The sequence below is a fragment of the Symphodus melops genome, assembly GCF_947650265.1.
Source record: "Symphodus melops genome assembly, chromosome: 11".
Taxonomy (NCBI): domain Eukaryota; kingdom Metazoa; phylum Chordata; class Actinopteri; order Labriformes; family Labridae; genus Symphodus; species Symphodus melops.
The window spans coordinates 12406480-12421493 of NC_136701.1; the positions used below are offsets into that span (position 1 = coordinate 12406480).

General features: G+C 39.9%; 1 protein-coding gene across 2 annotated transcripts; it reads left to right on the plus strand.

Annotated features, from left to right (window-relative positions):
- The first annotated feature begins 446 nt into the window (after nucleotides 1-446).
- Nucleotides 447-8935, plus strand: kcnk4b (potassium channel, subfamily K, member 4b). 2 transcript variants are annotated; one of them, XM_079355562.1, is made up of 8 exons: nucleotides 447-579; nucleotides 2167-2296; nucleotides 2570-2846; nucleotides 6111-6225; nucleotides 6342-6502; nucleotides 6599-6785; nucleotides 7687-7829; nucleotides 7925-8935. In XM_079355562.1, the coding sequence occupies exons 3-8, from the start codon at nucleotides 2658-2660 to the stop codon at nucleotides 8552-8554; spliced, it is 1425 nt and encodes a 474-aa protein (XP_079211688.1). In that variant the 5' UTR covers nucleotides 447-579; nucleotides 2167-2296; nucleotides 2570-2657; the 3' UTR covers nucleotides 8555-8935. The 2 variants fall into 2 exon arrangements, with proteins under 2 accessions (XP_079211688.1, XP_079211689.1); XM_079355563.1 differs by lacking the exon at nucleotides 447-579 and having other exon boundaries at nucleotides 2126-2296.
- Nucleotides 8936-15014: the final 6079 nt, after the last annotated feature.

Below are 15014 nucleotides of genomic sequence, written 5' to 3' on the forward strand. Positions count from 1 at the left end.
CACACACACACACACACACAGAAAGAGAGCAGCAGCAGTTCTGTAAGACAGCTTGTGAGAAAGACTGGAGAGATCAGGGTGGCTGAGTCTGCAATGAAACACCAATCAGACCTCTAGGAATCTCATAACATTGATCGCAGAGAGGCAGGGACAATAGATATGACTGCAGTTTGAACTGCTGTACAGTTGTTCAAATACAAATGTTATTCACAAGAAAAAAAAAACAGTGAAAAATGAATGTAACACAGTGATCAAATTAAGCTGCAGAGAGTTTGTTTAGGAAACATCTTATTCTGATCGAGAAATTTGATCTGAAATCTTATGAAACTGAATAAACCTTCATCATCACCTTCACATTAGCACGTGGCTCTCTTTCTCCCTTTAATTCACTCTCTCACCCCACATAAAGTCACTTTGATTGAGCATCTCTTTCTCTCTTGTGTGCTCAGCAATAGCCTCCCTCCTCACCCTCATCTCAGACACACACAGACACACTCTTTGTAAGCGGCTACATGAACTCATGAAACACTCTGCATGAGGCGACTGCTGCTCTGGACTCTTATGATCCTTCATTTTGAGGTAAGACTGCCTGGCGCGTTGGTCACTAACAGACATGTTTTGGACTCAGAGGGACTCTAGGTGGTGATAAAACGAAATCACTACGACTCGGCTGCTGCAGCAGTGTTGGCACTTAATGCAAGCCACACTACAATTTCCTTTTGTCTGGGGTGTATTATCTGTCTGGTTTTCTGTGCTGCAGTCTGAGGTATGTTTGTAGGAGATGATCTCCATATTAAATGCTTCAGTTTCAGCTGAATGCATCTTGTTTGGTGTTTCCTAATAAATGTTGCATGAGCAGAATGCACTCTGGGATTTTCTTTTGATCTTTTTACATGGGCAAGAATATTCTACTATATAATTATTGGCAAAAAAAAATATTATTTTGTTTTCAGAAATTGATGAAGTGTACACTAACTCTTGTGTTTCGCGGTTTTTGTATAATTTTCTTGAGGATTTTTTGCTGAGAGAGAAAATATAAGAACAAAACGGGCATTAATGGGAATCATGTGTCAAGTATAATTATGAGTTTTGCATGCATCACTTTTTTCTGGCTGCAGTGTAGTTAATTTGGTAAGTGGACGGTCACTTTGTGTTTCTCAGCAGCTGTTAAACAGTTTGAAGAGCCGTCACAGTGTGACAGTTTATTGCTCTTATTTTGGATCAAGACCAGCTGACCGGCAGAGTTAAAGCTGCAGTCACCAAACTTAACAAGATGGGAGTTTTTTGTTTCTTTTTCGTCCTGATCCTGGCATTCCTGTGATGCCGAGTGATCATTCAAAATGGTCAGATCTGCTGTTCTAAAATGATAACACCTTCCATCTTAAATCGTTCAACAAAGTTCCAGGAAGAAAAAAAAACCTGCGTCTGACACATCCGTCAGTTTCTCATCTGCATTGCATTTTACAAGCAAGAGATACAACAGAGAGCAGATGAGATTTGGCTTCAGTTTTAAATGAAATTGTGCTCTTGGTTTCAACCATCATCAGCATTTTAAATCAGGTTTCACTGCTGGGCATCTTTTCTCCAAGGTTTCGTCTTACTGGATATTTAAAGTATTGTATATATCCACATTGTATATCTGCTGCATTTGGTGGGACACTTTACTTTTTTTCTGATAACTGCTAAGTAACACCACCTGGCTTCATTTTCATCTATGGCTTAAAATAGATGTGTTTAAATAATGTGCAACAAATAAGGACAAAAACCAACAAAAGGTGCTTTGGTTTGACAACATGGACAAGATGTGACACTGCATCTCCTGAATGCTTCACCTTGTTGATGATTATTGCTTGTCATCAACAATTATTTTCACCACAGGCAGGCTCTTTGCTGCTATGATAAAGATAATGTTGTTTTTACTCTATTCTTTACATCATGTTGCTATCATATTATTGTATGTGCCTTTACGTATGTTTTTAGTCAAATGTCTTTGTGCTGATTCACCTCTGTATGTTTCTTTTAAAGTTTTTAACATAATCTTTCCAATATGGGAAAATCCTTCAGACTTTCATGAGGTCTGCGATTGAAGACAGTTTGTAATTCAATGTGCATGATCCGTTCCATTTAAAATAAACCTAAGACTTGTGTTTGCCTGTTTCTCTCTAGTGCCCCCTCCTTCAGAGTGTGAGGTGGACGGGCTTCCCAGTGGATACGGATCCAGGGATTCGATACTTAAGCCTGGAAAGAAGAGGGACTGGAACAGACAAAGGCGTGGGCAGCTACAGGCGATTAGCAGGTCAGTATAACTATTATTAATTCATCTGTATTCATGACAGTCAAATCTACTAATGCAACCACATGTTTTCAAAGTGTCTGGGCAGAAAGAGGAGTTTTGTCTTGGATGTTGCATTAACAGTGTGGCAGAACTGCGGTAAAGGCCTGAGTACTTTTAATGCCTCATGTACAGTCAACAGTGTGTCTGCAGCACGAGTGTGTACAACTGGGTTTGTTGTAAGGCGTTGTGGTCTGTAAAAAATCCCTTGTGTTCATGTGGTTTCCGATGTTTCAGCTGCAGCAGCTGGGATCTCAGTCACACCAGCGCTGAGGCTGGTAGAGGGAAGCAGCAGCCTGCGTTTGGACTGGGCGGAGGTTCATCCATGCGTTGCTCTACCTTGCTCGGCATCCTCACGGGGGTGCTCCTGTACCTGGTGCTGGGGGCTGTGGTGTTTCGTGCCCTGGAGACTCCACGAGAGATGGGCAAGCACACACAGCTGCAGGACACGCGCCAGGAGTTCTTGATGAACTTCACCTGTGTCGGCCCAGAGAATCTTCAGCAACTTATAGAGGTACAGCAGATCAACCCTTATTAATAGGCAAGCCTTATGAGCATTTAAAGAACATATCGATTTTTTATTACAGAAAGAAGCATCAACTGTGGTGTCTCTCTAAGACAGCGTCCTTCTCCTTATATCATCTGTAGTGGGCGGGGTGTAATAGTGTGAAGATCATCTATGGTTATCTATACATGACTGTGCTTCAGCAAGAATTATAATGGAGTAACACACCAGACACTTTTAGTGATAGTTTGATCTTTTTTAAAAACAGTGGTTCTGATTACATTTTGGCTTGTAAGCCTTTCAAATGATCAGACTTCTGATTTCCTCATGCTATTTGCTTTTTAAGGGATTAATTAATGACACGATCTTTATCAGATAATTAAATAACTTTCACATATATACCTGACCAGGTTAAAGTATTTGTAATTCTCCTGTCACATGTTTTAGATCAAGTTGTTTAGCTGATTTTTGAAAAATTTCTGACCTGCGTGTTGCATACACAGACTTTGTGTGTGTAATGTGTACTGTTTTATTTAAACTTTTAAGGGTTTGTAAAAGTGAAATACAACATGTAAGAATATGGATCAGAGATCCTTTATTCAATATTTTCTTTAAATGTGCACTTGTGTAGAAACATTTTTGGGATACATTTCCCCCTCACTGTTGGTTATGCATATTTCTGCTTTAAGTATCATGACCCTTCATGTTTACCAAGTTTTATGTCTGGTTGTTATTGATAAAATAAAATCTGAAGCTAAGACACTGACCCCACAACATATATATTTTTTTGCCTGGTTCTGACTGAACTGATGAAACAATTTATCATTCTGAATCAAGTTTAAGGTCCTCTGGGAAACTCTTAAGATTTCTTTGGCCGTGTTTAGTGAAGCTACTTGTGACCTTGTTAAGCACAACTGTGCACCAGAGATCAGACGGTTTTATTGGGGTTGTGTGGCTCAGCTCTGATGTGTTAGTGTGTGCATACATGAAAGCTGATCTATGCATACCTTGAGTTTTATGAGAAGTGTTGGACTTAGTGCAGAGATGATGATATGTTTGTTTTTCGTTCCAGCATAAAGTTGTAAAATACAGTTTTAGCTGCAAAGTGATACACTGATGTCTTGGATGACATTTACTGAAAGGTTAAAGAGACTGAAGGACACGGCAGACGTAAACTGTGTGTCCTCATAAGTCAAAGTGCATATTTTGTATGTTAGTGTGCTCAAAGTAAGATGAAAGAGATGTGGGTTATTGCTTTTAGTGTTAGCTAACATGAGGCCACAGTGATCAAAGTAAAAAACAAAAACAGTATTTAAATGTATTTGTTGTTGTCAGTACCAATTTATAAGTTAAAGCTGTAGTTAGCTGTTACTGATAAGAGTTTGCTAACTCTAATGCTAAATGGAAACCCAGTCAGTACCAGCCATGAGTTCAACATTCAATTTGATTAAATAACATGTTGAAATTTAGGTCTAAACATCAACAACCTAATTTCAGCCATTTTCACCGGGCCAAAATACGGCGATTACAGTGCATTAAAAAAGAAGTTTTCTCTGAATTTTGATCATTTGTCCATTCTATCACTGTAGGAGGAGAGAAATGACTCTTTTAACAGCATGTCTTTATCATTTTGCAGTGTTATTTTTGGCTAAAGTCTTGGCTAATTATAACTAAAGCAGTCCATTTTGGGAAAAACAATCCTAGTAAGAACCTATTGCTGCTGTTGAAAAGACATTCAAAACGGGTTAAAACATGAACGTTTTCTCAATGTCTATTGAAGATTAGTAATGAAATCCATATCTTCAAAAATACATTAAAACAACTTTCATTTTTGAACCAATGTCTTGTAAATAGTGGCTATAGACTTCTTTTAATGAAATGCTTGCTGGGAGTGACTGCTTAGTTATTAAGCCAGCTATCTAGCGAGGTTACACATGCAGCCTTAGCTAAACAAACAAACTAAATTAGACTACAGTTTCTTTCTCCAGGCTGTGGTGAGGATTTTTACCAAAGCTGAGCAAGATGGTAACACCCCGGAACAAGTGACATATTCGGCAGAAAGCTCATAATGATAATGTAAAATTCTACAGTAAAAATAGAACAAAATGTTGAAAAGGAGGGGATTCTCTTTAGATAAAGGGTACCATAATAATATATATATAAAAAAGCAGAATATGTGTACTTAATGCTAACTTACATCACACCTGCAGTCATCAGAATCATGACTGAGGCAGGCAGGTGTCAGAGTTGCTGTCAGATGTTGTTTATTTTAACAAGCAGCGTTGTGAGTCAGGTTTCACTGAGCCAGTGTCAGCTGATCTTTCAACAGGTCTTCAAAAGCTCCTTCCTACTACAATGTGTTCTCAGCTTCAGTAACGTAACCTTTCACACTCCATGCAATGCCACTCTGTACGGTTTTAAATCTAAATGGTTATTGAGGAGGATGTTCATGTTGTGTTGATATTACATCTCTCAATGGCTCTGGTACAGATTGAGGTTTTATTGTGGGATATATCAAGTCCTGGTCCCCCTGCTCTGTGTCAGGAAATAAAACAAGAAACATACTTTGGATTCAAATACAAGTTTATCATCTGCATTTATTTAGGTAAAAACTGACTTCCCAGTTTAAAATGCACTCCATCGAACAGCAGCATCGATCCAACAGACAGCTCTGTAATCATAAACTGCTAATTCATTAGAAGTAAATCTGCAGAGACCACATTCAATCAAAATGTGATCAAATTCTGCTGAAAATAATAGAGTAAACAAATGTGTAAAACATAGTAACATACAGGTAATTGGATCAGGTCATTTGATGATCTGTGCTGGCAGCAATATGATTCACTCATCACTGAATGAATCATCTATCGTCACTGACTGCCTGATATGATACAGTGACTGTGCAGTTTCTACAGTACTTCCAACACTACATCAGGGCAGGGTTTGATTTGCAGACATATCTGGAGGGTGAACTTCCCCTTTGATTTGTGCACAGGTTACCTTTTCAAGTTGTTCATTTTGGAGAGCACAAAAAAGGAGGTCTTGACAAGGAGTTGTTAAACATTAACTGTTGGCTAAATCAGAATTTCTGAAAGCGAGATACATTGATATCAGATAATAGACAATGGGTTCCAAGATTTCATATTTTATAAAATACCTACAATAATTGATTGGTTCATGTATCTTTTTTTGCTTAATGCTCTTTGGTTTGTTTGTTTGTTTTGTATGTTGATTCTGTATGAGTGTCTTTCCTCTTCCTCCATCTGTTCACAGGAAGTGGTGGATGCTATGGGTGCGGGTGTTGATCCCAACAGCAACACCACCTTTGTCAGCCAGTGGGATCTGGCCAGTGCCTTTTTCTTCTCAGGGACAATCATCACAACAATTGGTTAGAGTCCATTTTAAGGCACACATTATTCCTAGATTGCGATTAAATATTTGTGATTGTGTCCTATTTGTGTGTTTTAATTATCTGCTCTTGACCTCCCAACTTTTCATTTCTAGGTTTTGGAAACATTTCACCAAAAACAGAAGGCGGGCAGCTGTTCTGTATATTCTACGCCCTGGTGGGAATCCCTCTGTTTGGTTTCCTTCTTGCTGGAGTCGGAGACCATCTGGGTACTGGACTGAGGAAAGCTGTCCTCAAAATAGAGACTCTCTTCAGGGTCAGACCCAAAAGACTAATGTCTCCTTTGTGTAATCTGTACCCATACTTTCTTTGAACTGTCTCATTCATTTGTGTTTTGTCCTCTTGCTGACAGAAATGGAAAGTAAGTCCGACCATAGTGCGGGTGATCTCCGCTGTCCTTTCCATTCTGCTGGGCTGTCTGCTCTTTGTCGCAACTCCTATCCTAGTTTTCCAGGAGGTGGAGCAGTGGAGTCTATTGGAGTCGGCCTACTTTGTGGTTATTACCCTGACAACCGTGGGGTTTGGAGACTATGTTGCAGGTAAATAAAAGTTAGTCATCCAACAAAAACCTGATCTAAAAGTGCCTAGAATTAGATTTAAAAAAAAAATGAATTTCCCATTCTCATGCATGTATTATGTATATTAGTTAATGCAACACATGCTAAAACAGATCATATAGATGGCTGTTTAAATACAAAACATTGTTGGGAAAAAAAGCACTAACTGCCAATTTCCTGAATGTCATTTTGTTTTGTTTTTATAAGGTTGAAACCCCTGTAAACATTGGCAGCATTATGTTACTAGCTTCTGAATTGATTCTTCATCTGCCACAATTTTCTCCTAACATTCAGGAAAACAGCCACTAAGATCAGGAAGGAACATTTGCATTTAAGAAAGGGGATAGAGAAGAGATGAAGACACAGTGAATCCATAAATGTTTCGATCTTCTGTTTTAAAGGAAGAGGGCTCACTTATTGTTTTACTGAGTCAAACAACATAAATGTTGGAATGAAATGTAGTTATAGTATGATTTATTATCATGATATATAATTTTAATATTAGGTATGTCAGAGGCACAAACCACAGTTTGTCATCATCTGCATGCGAATGTATAAAGTTTAGATTTGTTTTTTCCATATGAGTTTCTCTGTTTTTATATTTTTCCTTCTTTGTTCAATTCATTTACCCATGCATGAGTTTCATGTGTAACTTCATTAGTCTTCCATAACTGTCAGTTATAATGTCTTAAGTTCACTAAGCCCAGACATCATTTTCATTAACTCATTATTCAGTGTTTTTGTCTTGTATGAGTTGGGTTATGGATGATATTGTCTGGTATAAAGTGTTTCCTGTTGTAAATGTTTATTTACTGCACAGAAAAGAAAACATGAATGTGACACAAGAACTCAGTGATACTCTATACTCCGTTTCATGTCGAAGGGGACTCTGGGAACGAAGGAAGTGACCACTGGTACAAGCCTCTGGTTTGGTTCTGGATCTTGCTTGGTCTCGCCTACTTTGCATCAGTCCTCACAATGATTGGTAACTGGATCAGAGTTTTATCCAAGAAGACAAGAGCTGAGGTGCTTCTTTTTTCTTCTTCTGTGATGTTTGTTCGATCATAAGTTGTTCCCACCACTCCCTGTCCACTATCTCTGCTTTCATCCCTCCTTCTCAGATGGAGGAACTTCGAGCCCATGCCACAGACTGGACTCAAAACATTCAGAACATGTCGGTGGATTTCCGCATTCCAGGAAAAATCGATGACCCCTTCAAACGCCGTCGGAGGAAGCGTCGTCACGGCCCTCGCAGCCATGGTCACAGTGTGACAGCTAACGGGGCTCCAGAGGGGAACGAAGAGCAGCATGGGAGTCAATCAGATTCTGGATCTTCCTCTTCATCCTCCTCTAATGAATCAGAGTCAGAAGTGTCAGAAGCAGACTCTCAGGCCACACAGACCGAGCGAGTACCTGAAGAGAAACCTGCAGAGCCTGAAAAGGAGGAGACCCTTCCAGAACCCCATTTGTCTCAGCCTCTGGACTACTTTGGGGAGAACCTCGCATTTATTGATGAATCTTCAGATACTCAAAGTGTTAAAGTACATTTAGATCCTCTTCTGGATTCGACTCAGTCCAACTCTGGACACTCTCGTCAGCCCAAAAGAAAACGTCACAGAAGACCAGTACCACAGAGAAGCCCCAGAGGAAACCGCTTGAACCCAGATAAGAAGGAATCCAATGGAAGCACAAAATCTGTGCGACCACTGAAGCCTCAAGGAGATCACATAAACTCCACTACACAAGCATAAACTAACCAGACCCGTTCCTACTCTGACAGAGATTAAAAAGAAGCAAGTTATTTGTGAAAAAGTTGAGCTTTATAAAAACATTAAAAAGAAATTGCAAAAGCTTTAGCCACATGTGGTTTGCATTTGAATGATCGTACATGATCTAAGCATGCGAGTGTGTTTGCCTTAAACAAAGACGTTGAACTGATTTTACGCCTGTGTTCCCATTACTTTGTGAAGAGTTACTGCTCTCTACTGGACCAGATCAGAAATGCACTACATCTCTCTGAATATGATGGATCCTGCCTTTTACTAATCACTAAACCAAAATAAAAGCCAGATCATGTTGAACTGGTCTGAGACAGCCTCTTCTAAATCCTGCCAACAATAAACGGGTACTAAACAGCCTAATTTTTGGTATATATACATATACTAATTTTTGGTATATATATATATATATATATATACCATTATTGCATTTGAATGCCAAATAAAGTAACTTTACTGCACTGCATATATAATAAAGGTTTTGTAACTTAATGCTGGTCAGCCAATCTCTTTCTCGTGGATAAATAAGAACATAAGCCGTGAAGCAAACCTGTTCATCATACCAAGTTTGATATGCATGTTGCCGGTACACTGAAAATGACATATCCTCATCTTTTGCTAGATGCAAAAGTAGGTCAATATTTTGAAAGTATATTAAGTGCATTAACAAAGCTGGAATAATTATGTAGATTATACATTTTCCCCGTAACACTCAAAACATATACACTCAGCTACCAAAAAACAGGATTGAGCTGAACAAATTTAACAAAAATAATAAAATAAAATAAATAAATAAATAAATAATCTAGGAATGTAATTGGTTTTGCAGCTATTTGGTCATCTACCAATGTATGAACTCATATTCAGTTTGTCCTGATGATGGCACCAGAAAAAAAGGACAACAAAGTCATTGAATGAATGACTCCTCTGAGGGCTTAAAAGATCTCCTTGTCTGAGATGAACATGATAATAAATATGTAATAAATGGTTAATATATATATGAGTTAGAGTTTTTACAGTGTTTACATGCGCAGTGTGCATAAATAAGAGGATACTATTACAGTATATAAATGGTTAAGTTATTGAAAATAAAATAACTTAAAATAGTCTCATGTTCATTCACGGTTGGTGCATGATAACAGGACTGACTGTTTAGCGTTCATCAGAGTGAAAGCCTCGGGGAAGAAACTGTTCTCATGATGGGTTGTTTTGGCATGCAATGATCTTTCACGCCTACCCGGGGGGAAGAGTTTAAAAAGTTTGAGCAAGTTTTTGTGTTTTGTAAAAAGTTGTCTGCAGAGATGCAGCCCACCCGTTTCCTGGCCCTAGACCGGTATAAGTCCTGGATGAAGTGATGATCTTTTCTGCAGTCCTGAGTGTCCCTTGAAGTCTGTGTCTGTCCAGTTTGGTTGCAGATCCAAACCAGACAGTGATGGAGGTGCACAGAACAGACTGAATGACGGAGGTGTAAAACATGATCAGCAGCTCCTGCATGGGGCAGGTTGAACTTCCTGAGCTGACGCAGGAAGACCATCCTCTGCTGTGCCTTTTTTCCTGATTGTATCTATGTGGGAGGTCCACTTCAGAGGAGGGGTCGTTTCCTGAAGTTCACTGTTATCTCCACAGTCTTGGGCAGGTTCAGCTCCAGGTGGTTGTGACTGCACTAGAGAGCCGGCTGTTTCGCCTCCCGTCTATAAGCAGACTCGAGACCAATGACGGTGGCTTTGTTTGCAAACTTCAAGAGTTTGACAGAAAGGTCCCCAGGGGTGCAGTCATTTAGAGGAAGAAGAGCAGTGGAGAGAAAACACACCCCTGGGGTGCGCGAGTGATGATGTTCCCGGTGCTTAATGTTATGCTCCCAAGCCTCATCCGCTGCCTCCTGTCGGTCGGAAAAATGGTGATCCACTGACGGCACATTGGAAGGCGGCCGTGTGAGAGGAGTGAGTTTCTGGTGAAGGATATCTGGGATGATGGCGTTGAACGCTGTGCTGAATTCCACAAACAGGCTCCTAACGTAGGTGATGCAGGATGTAGTTCAGTCCCATGTTGAGTACATCCTCCACCGACCCTCCACCGTAGGGGCAAACTGCAAAATACAGGGGGTCCAGCAAGGGACCTGTGATATCCTTCAGGTGGCTCAACACCAGTCTCTGACTGTAGGTTTTTACAAGGGTGTGAAAAGCTAATCCTCAGCCAATCTATTGTTACCTGCAGGGTTGAGGTTGGGTTTTCTGTTTGCTATGTCCTGCAGGCCTTTCCAAACTGCTGAGGGGTTGTTAGTCGAGAAGCTTTTTTTTAGCTTCTCGGTGTCGTCAGTTTGTTCCTAGCCTGCTTGTGCAGGTTCTGGTCCTTCCTCCTTGGCCTGACGCAGCTTCCTAATAGTTCTAAACCAGGGCTTGTTGTTGTTACATGTGCAGGTGGTCCTGGTCTGAAAACACACATTCCCACAGAATCTAATGTATGATGTCCCATTGTCAATGAGTTTGTTAAGGTTTCCTGATGCAGCTTCAAAAACACTCCAATCAGTGAAGTCAAAGCTGGAGTTACAGGCCTGCTTTGACTCCTCCGTCCATCTCTTTACAGTGCTTACTACAGGCATAGCTGTTTGTAACTTCTGCCTGTAGTTGAGATGAGGTGAATCAGACAGTGATCAGAGAGTCCTAAAGCTACACAGGGGACAGAGCGATAAGAGTCCTTTATTATTGTGTCGCATTGCTCCAGTGCTTTAGCTCCTCTGGTGGGACACATGATATGCTATCTGTATATAGGTAGTTTGTGGGTTAGATTTGCTCTGTTAAAATTCCCAAAAATGATGAGCAGATGTGCTGTAACATCTCTGTTATGCAGGCCTGAGGTGGGATGTACAGGTCCTGGACTCATGACACAGACCAGAGCGAACAAGGAGAACCCTTGCGGTAAATAAAATCGTTTACAGCTTATAAATTTAAATACGCATAGCCCAATGTTCTTCCAGATTTCTACAATAGTCTTCTTAGTTGGACCTTTAGACCTATCAAGAAATAGTGAAATGATAATAATTGTAAAATATGCTGTCCAGCATATACCACAAGGACACAGCATTTAAAGTACAACAGCATTTGAGGTTCCGACCTTCAGAAAATGTCATATGCCATATATAATAATATATGCCATATTTACATTGTGAAAAAAATAAAAAATCACAATGAGGGTTGAAATTGATTACAGGCAGTATATCAGTCCTAAACAGTAGGCTTTTTGTCAAGTTTTTTTTTTTTTAAAGTAAACTGGGCTCAGTTTTGTTCAGGAAACGAGAGGACAATGTCCAGCAATTTTATGATGAAGAAGAGGACATTAGTTTGACTTTATCAGTTTAAGCAGGTGGAGACTGCATGCCAAATATGTCCTGCAGGACTTAAATATCATAAACACGGTACTAAAGGTACAGTATAAACCCTAAGAGTTTTCAATGTGGCCCTTTAAGCATGTCCTGGCAGTCCTCTGTTGAGCCGTGTAAGTGATACTCTGCTCGGAACTCTACCTTAGTGTTTCTATCTGAAAATGGCTCCAAGGACAAATATGGTGCAGCAAGAAGTGAGCTGGGGTTGCAGATCTTTAGACGACTCTATTCAGTTCTTTTAATATACACACACACACATACATACACATATAGATCAAAGAACCTCAGCTATAATAACCAGCCTAAATGATTGCATTTCATCTTTGCTATTTTCTCTCTGAACACAACCAGCAGGTGGCACACACTGACATGTTTCTGAGCCCAACAGCCCCTACCTAACTTATAAGTATAGCCATACTTTCATACACCCAAATACTTTAACTGATATCGACTTGCAAATAATACTTTTATAGTGACCATCCTAATAATTGAAATTAAACAATATGTTATTTTACCTTTATCTGCTGTCATGTTTTTGAAATATCCACAGATTGTTTTTAAGAGGCACTAATCAGATACATAATGCTCTAATGAGTTGAAACATGAAACTCTTTATAAATGTAAAAATCACATTCTGTGCTCTGGCATTGTGATCAGGAAGTCAGCAGTCAGTGATGATGAGCTGTGGCAGTGGGTGACCTTTTACTGGAGGACACACACTCAGCTGCTCTAACGTCATCAGTATTGACGCTGTAGTTCCACGGTGCTGCCAGAAGGGGGCGAGGAAGGGATAGTGTTTGTAGTGCTGATGTAGGCTACACTACTGACCTAAAGACAAAGGGAACAATCGCCAAAAAATCAGAACATGATGTTATTTCTGCGATTTCCTGCAATACTGGTTTGTGGAGGTATTTTATTTAGAAGAAAATTGAGACAGACTGCATTGACATTTAGAGACAAATAGCCTACTGAAGCTGTTCGTGACGGGGACATTTTCTTATCATCAAATAGGTGCTGCATCCCCTTAAGAAATTGTAAACAAAACCTCTACATACATACAAATTATAGTATCCCTTGAGTTAACTTTATGACCAGTCACTTTTGTCACTTACTCATCAGTTTCCTGATAGTTCAGCTGTGGACCAGCTGACCATAATTATGGTAGTTAAATACTAAAAATTCACAGTATATTTGGTCTATTTCAATGCAAGTACTGCAATTATATAAAAGAAGAAGAAATTCTGATTATAACTGTATTTACACCGGCCTAAAAATAAAGCAACATTGTGGTTTTCATGCATGACAGACAAATGGATAACATGGAAATAAAAAGTAAAGCAAAGGAAGCATTGTATTAATTTTTTTTTCCACAGTAATGATTACTGATAATTGTGTTCTAGTGCAAGTGGAGGGTGTTCTCTATCTATGACTCACTAATGCAGTATCTAATGCTATTCATGTACTATAGGAACTATGGTTTGTATTCGTGTAAGCGCTCAGCTGACACCTGTCTGAGGTCACGACCTGCTGTGAGAAACACCCCGGGGACCCCAGCTGGCATTCGCAATATGGTTCTACTATTCAACCATAGCTGGAACAGACAACCTCAAGGACCAAACACGGTCGTAGAACAATTGTATAGCAGTAAATCATTAAACATTTGCCATCGAACAAATCACATTTTCAGCTATTTGAGTGAATCTAATGAATACACCATGACCGCGTTCGCCTCTAACATGATGATAGTGCAGACTCTGCACCAGTGTGATGCAGCCCCGCAGAATTGCAGTGTCTGCAGCAGAGACGGGACGACCTTGCTTCAAGGTCGCAATGACACTGCCGTCAGTTTTTCCTCTCATGCGCGCACCACAAACCCTGTCCCGAGCCCGCTCAACGCATGTGACCACATCAAGACGAATACACACACTGCTGTCCTGCTCTATACTGACACAGCACAATGGAATAGTATGGCTTTAGTGCTTATTGGTTTAAACATAGTCGAGTGAGGTTTATTGGTCTATGATTACAGCAAGGTAATGCCAGGATCTTAGGGGGAAATGCTCACTCATCGAAACATCTTGTTTTAAGCCGACTCTTTCCTTTTAATTCAAAGACAAGGTTGCCAACTATTCTGCGACAACTTGTCTCCTCTCTGCGCCAGCTGTTAACCGGCATGTTGGAAGGCGCAGGGCAGTCTATTTCGAGAAGCAGCAGCTACAAAGTTAGACAGAAAAATTGTTTTATTGTCCTAATCGGCGTCGTGGCAATAGGCCACTTAATAAAGGCCTGTATTGGACTATAACGTGATATAGCTTCCAACAAACAATTTTCAAGTCTGCTGTTATTTTTTAAGCATAGCATCCCTTCATTATTTAACCATTTTATCCCAATGCAGTGAGCTCCTGATCTTCTCTTCTTTGGCTCCTGTCCAAATAGTGTAGTGGTGGAGTGAGCCGGGTTAGTGTCACAAGACCGACTGCATGACTACATTTTCCATAGAGGTGTGCAGCAGGGTACATGCAGCCTATTCTTTTGATTGTATATGAAGTAGTCCTTTAAAGCTTTTATTGCCTAACGGGCATAACAACCTATAGGCTATACCGATTCTTAAACTAGAGTATATTAAATGACATAGCATAATGCTAAAAAGAATAGAAACATAGCCTATACTTCAGTAAGACCATTTCAAACGTAGATTTAAATGCCTACACTAGTATAAGTCCCTCTGTTGATTTTGTGATTTTTCATTTTTTGGAGACGGGTTTCTCCAGATTTTGTCTTGCAGAACACGCACAGTTGATTTGCAAGCAGCTAGTCTGAAATCAATTCTTTATCATACGCAGCGTACTTAAATGAATGTACTAGGACCATATTGGGATTACTGGGTCATATTTTTTTATTCACGAGTTGCAGGCTCTTATTATAATGCTGATGACGTGGGTAGAAGGTGCGTACGGACGTAACGGGGACTCAGCGGACGCAAATCGGGCAGAGGGAGGAGGAAAGGCACGGGATTGAGGCTACGTCACAAAACTGCATCAAGCTAGACCAAAA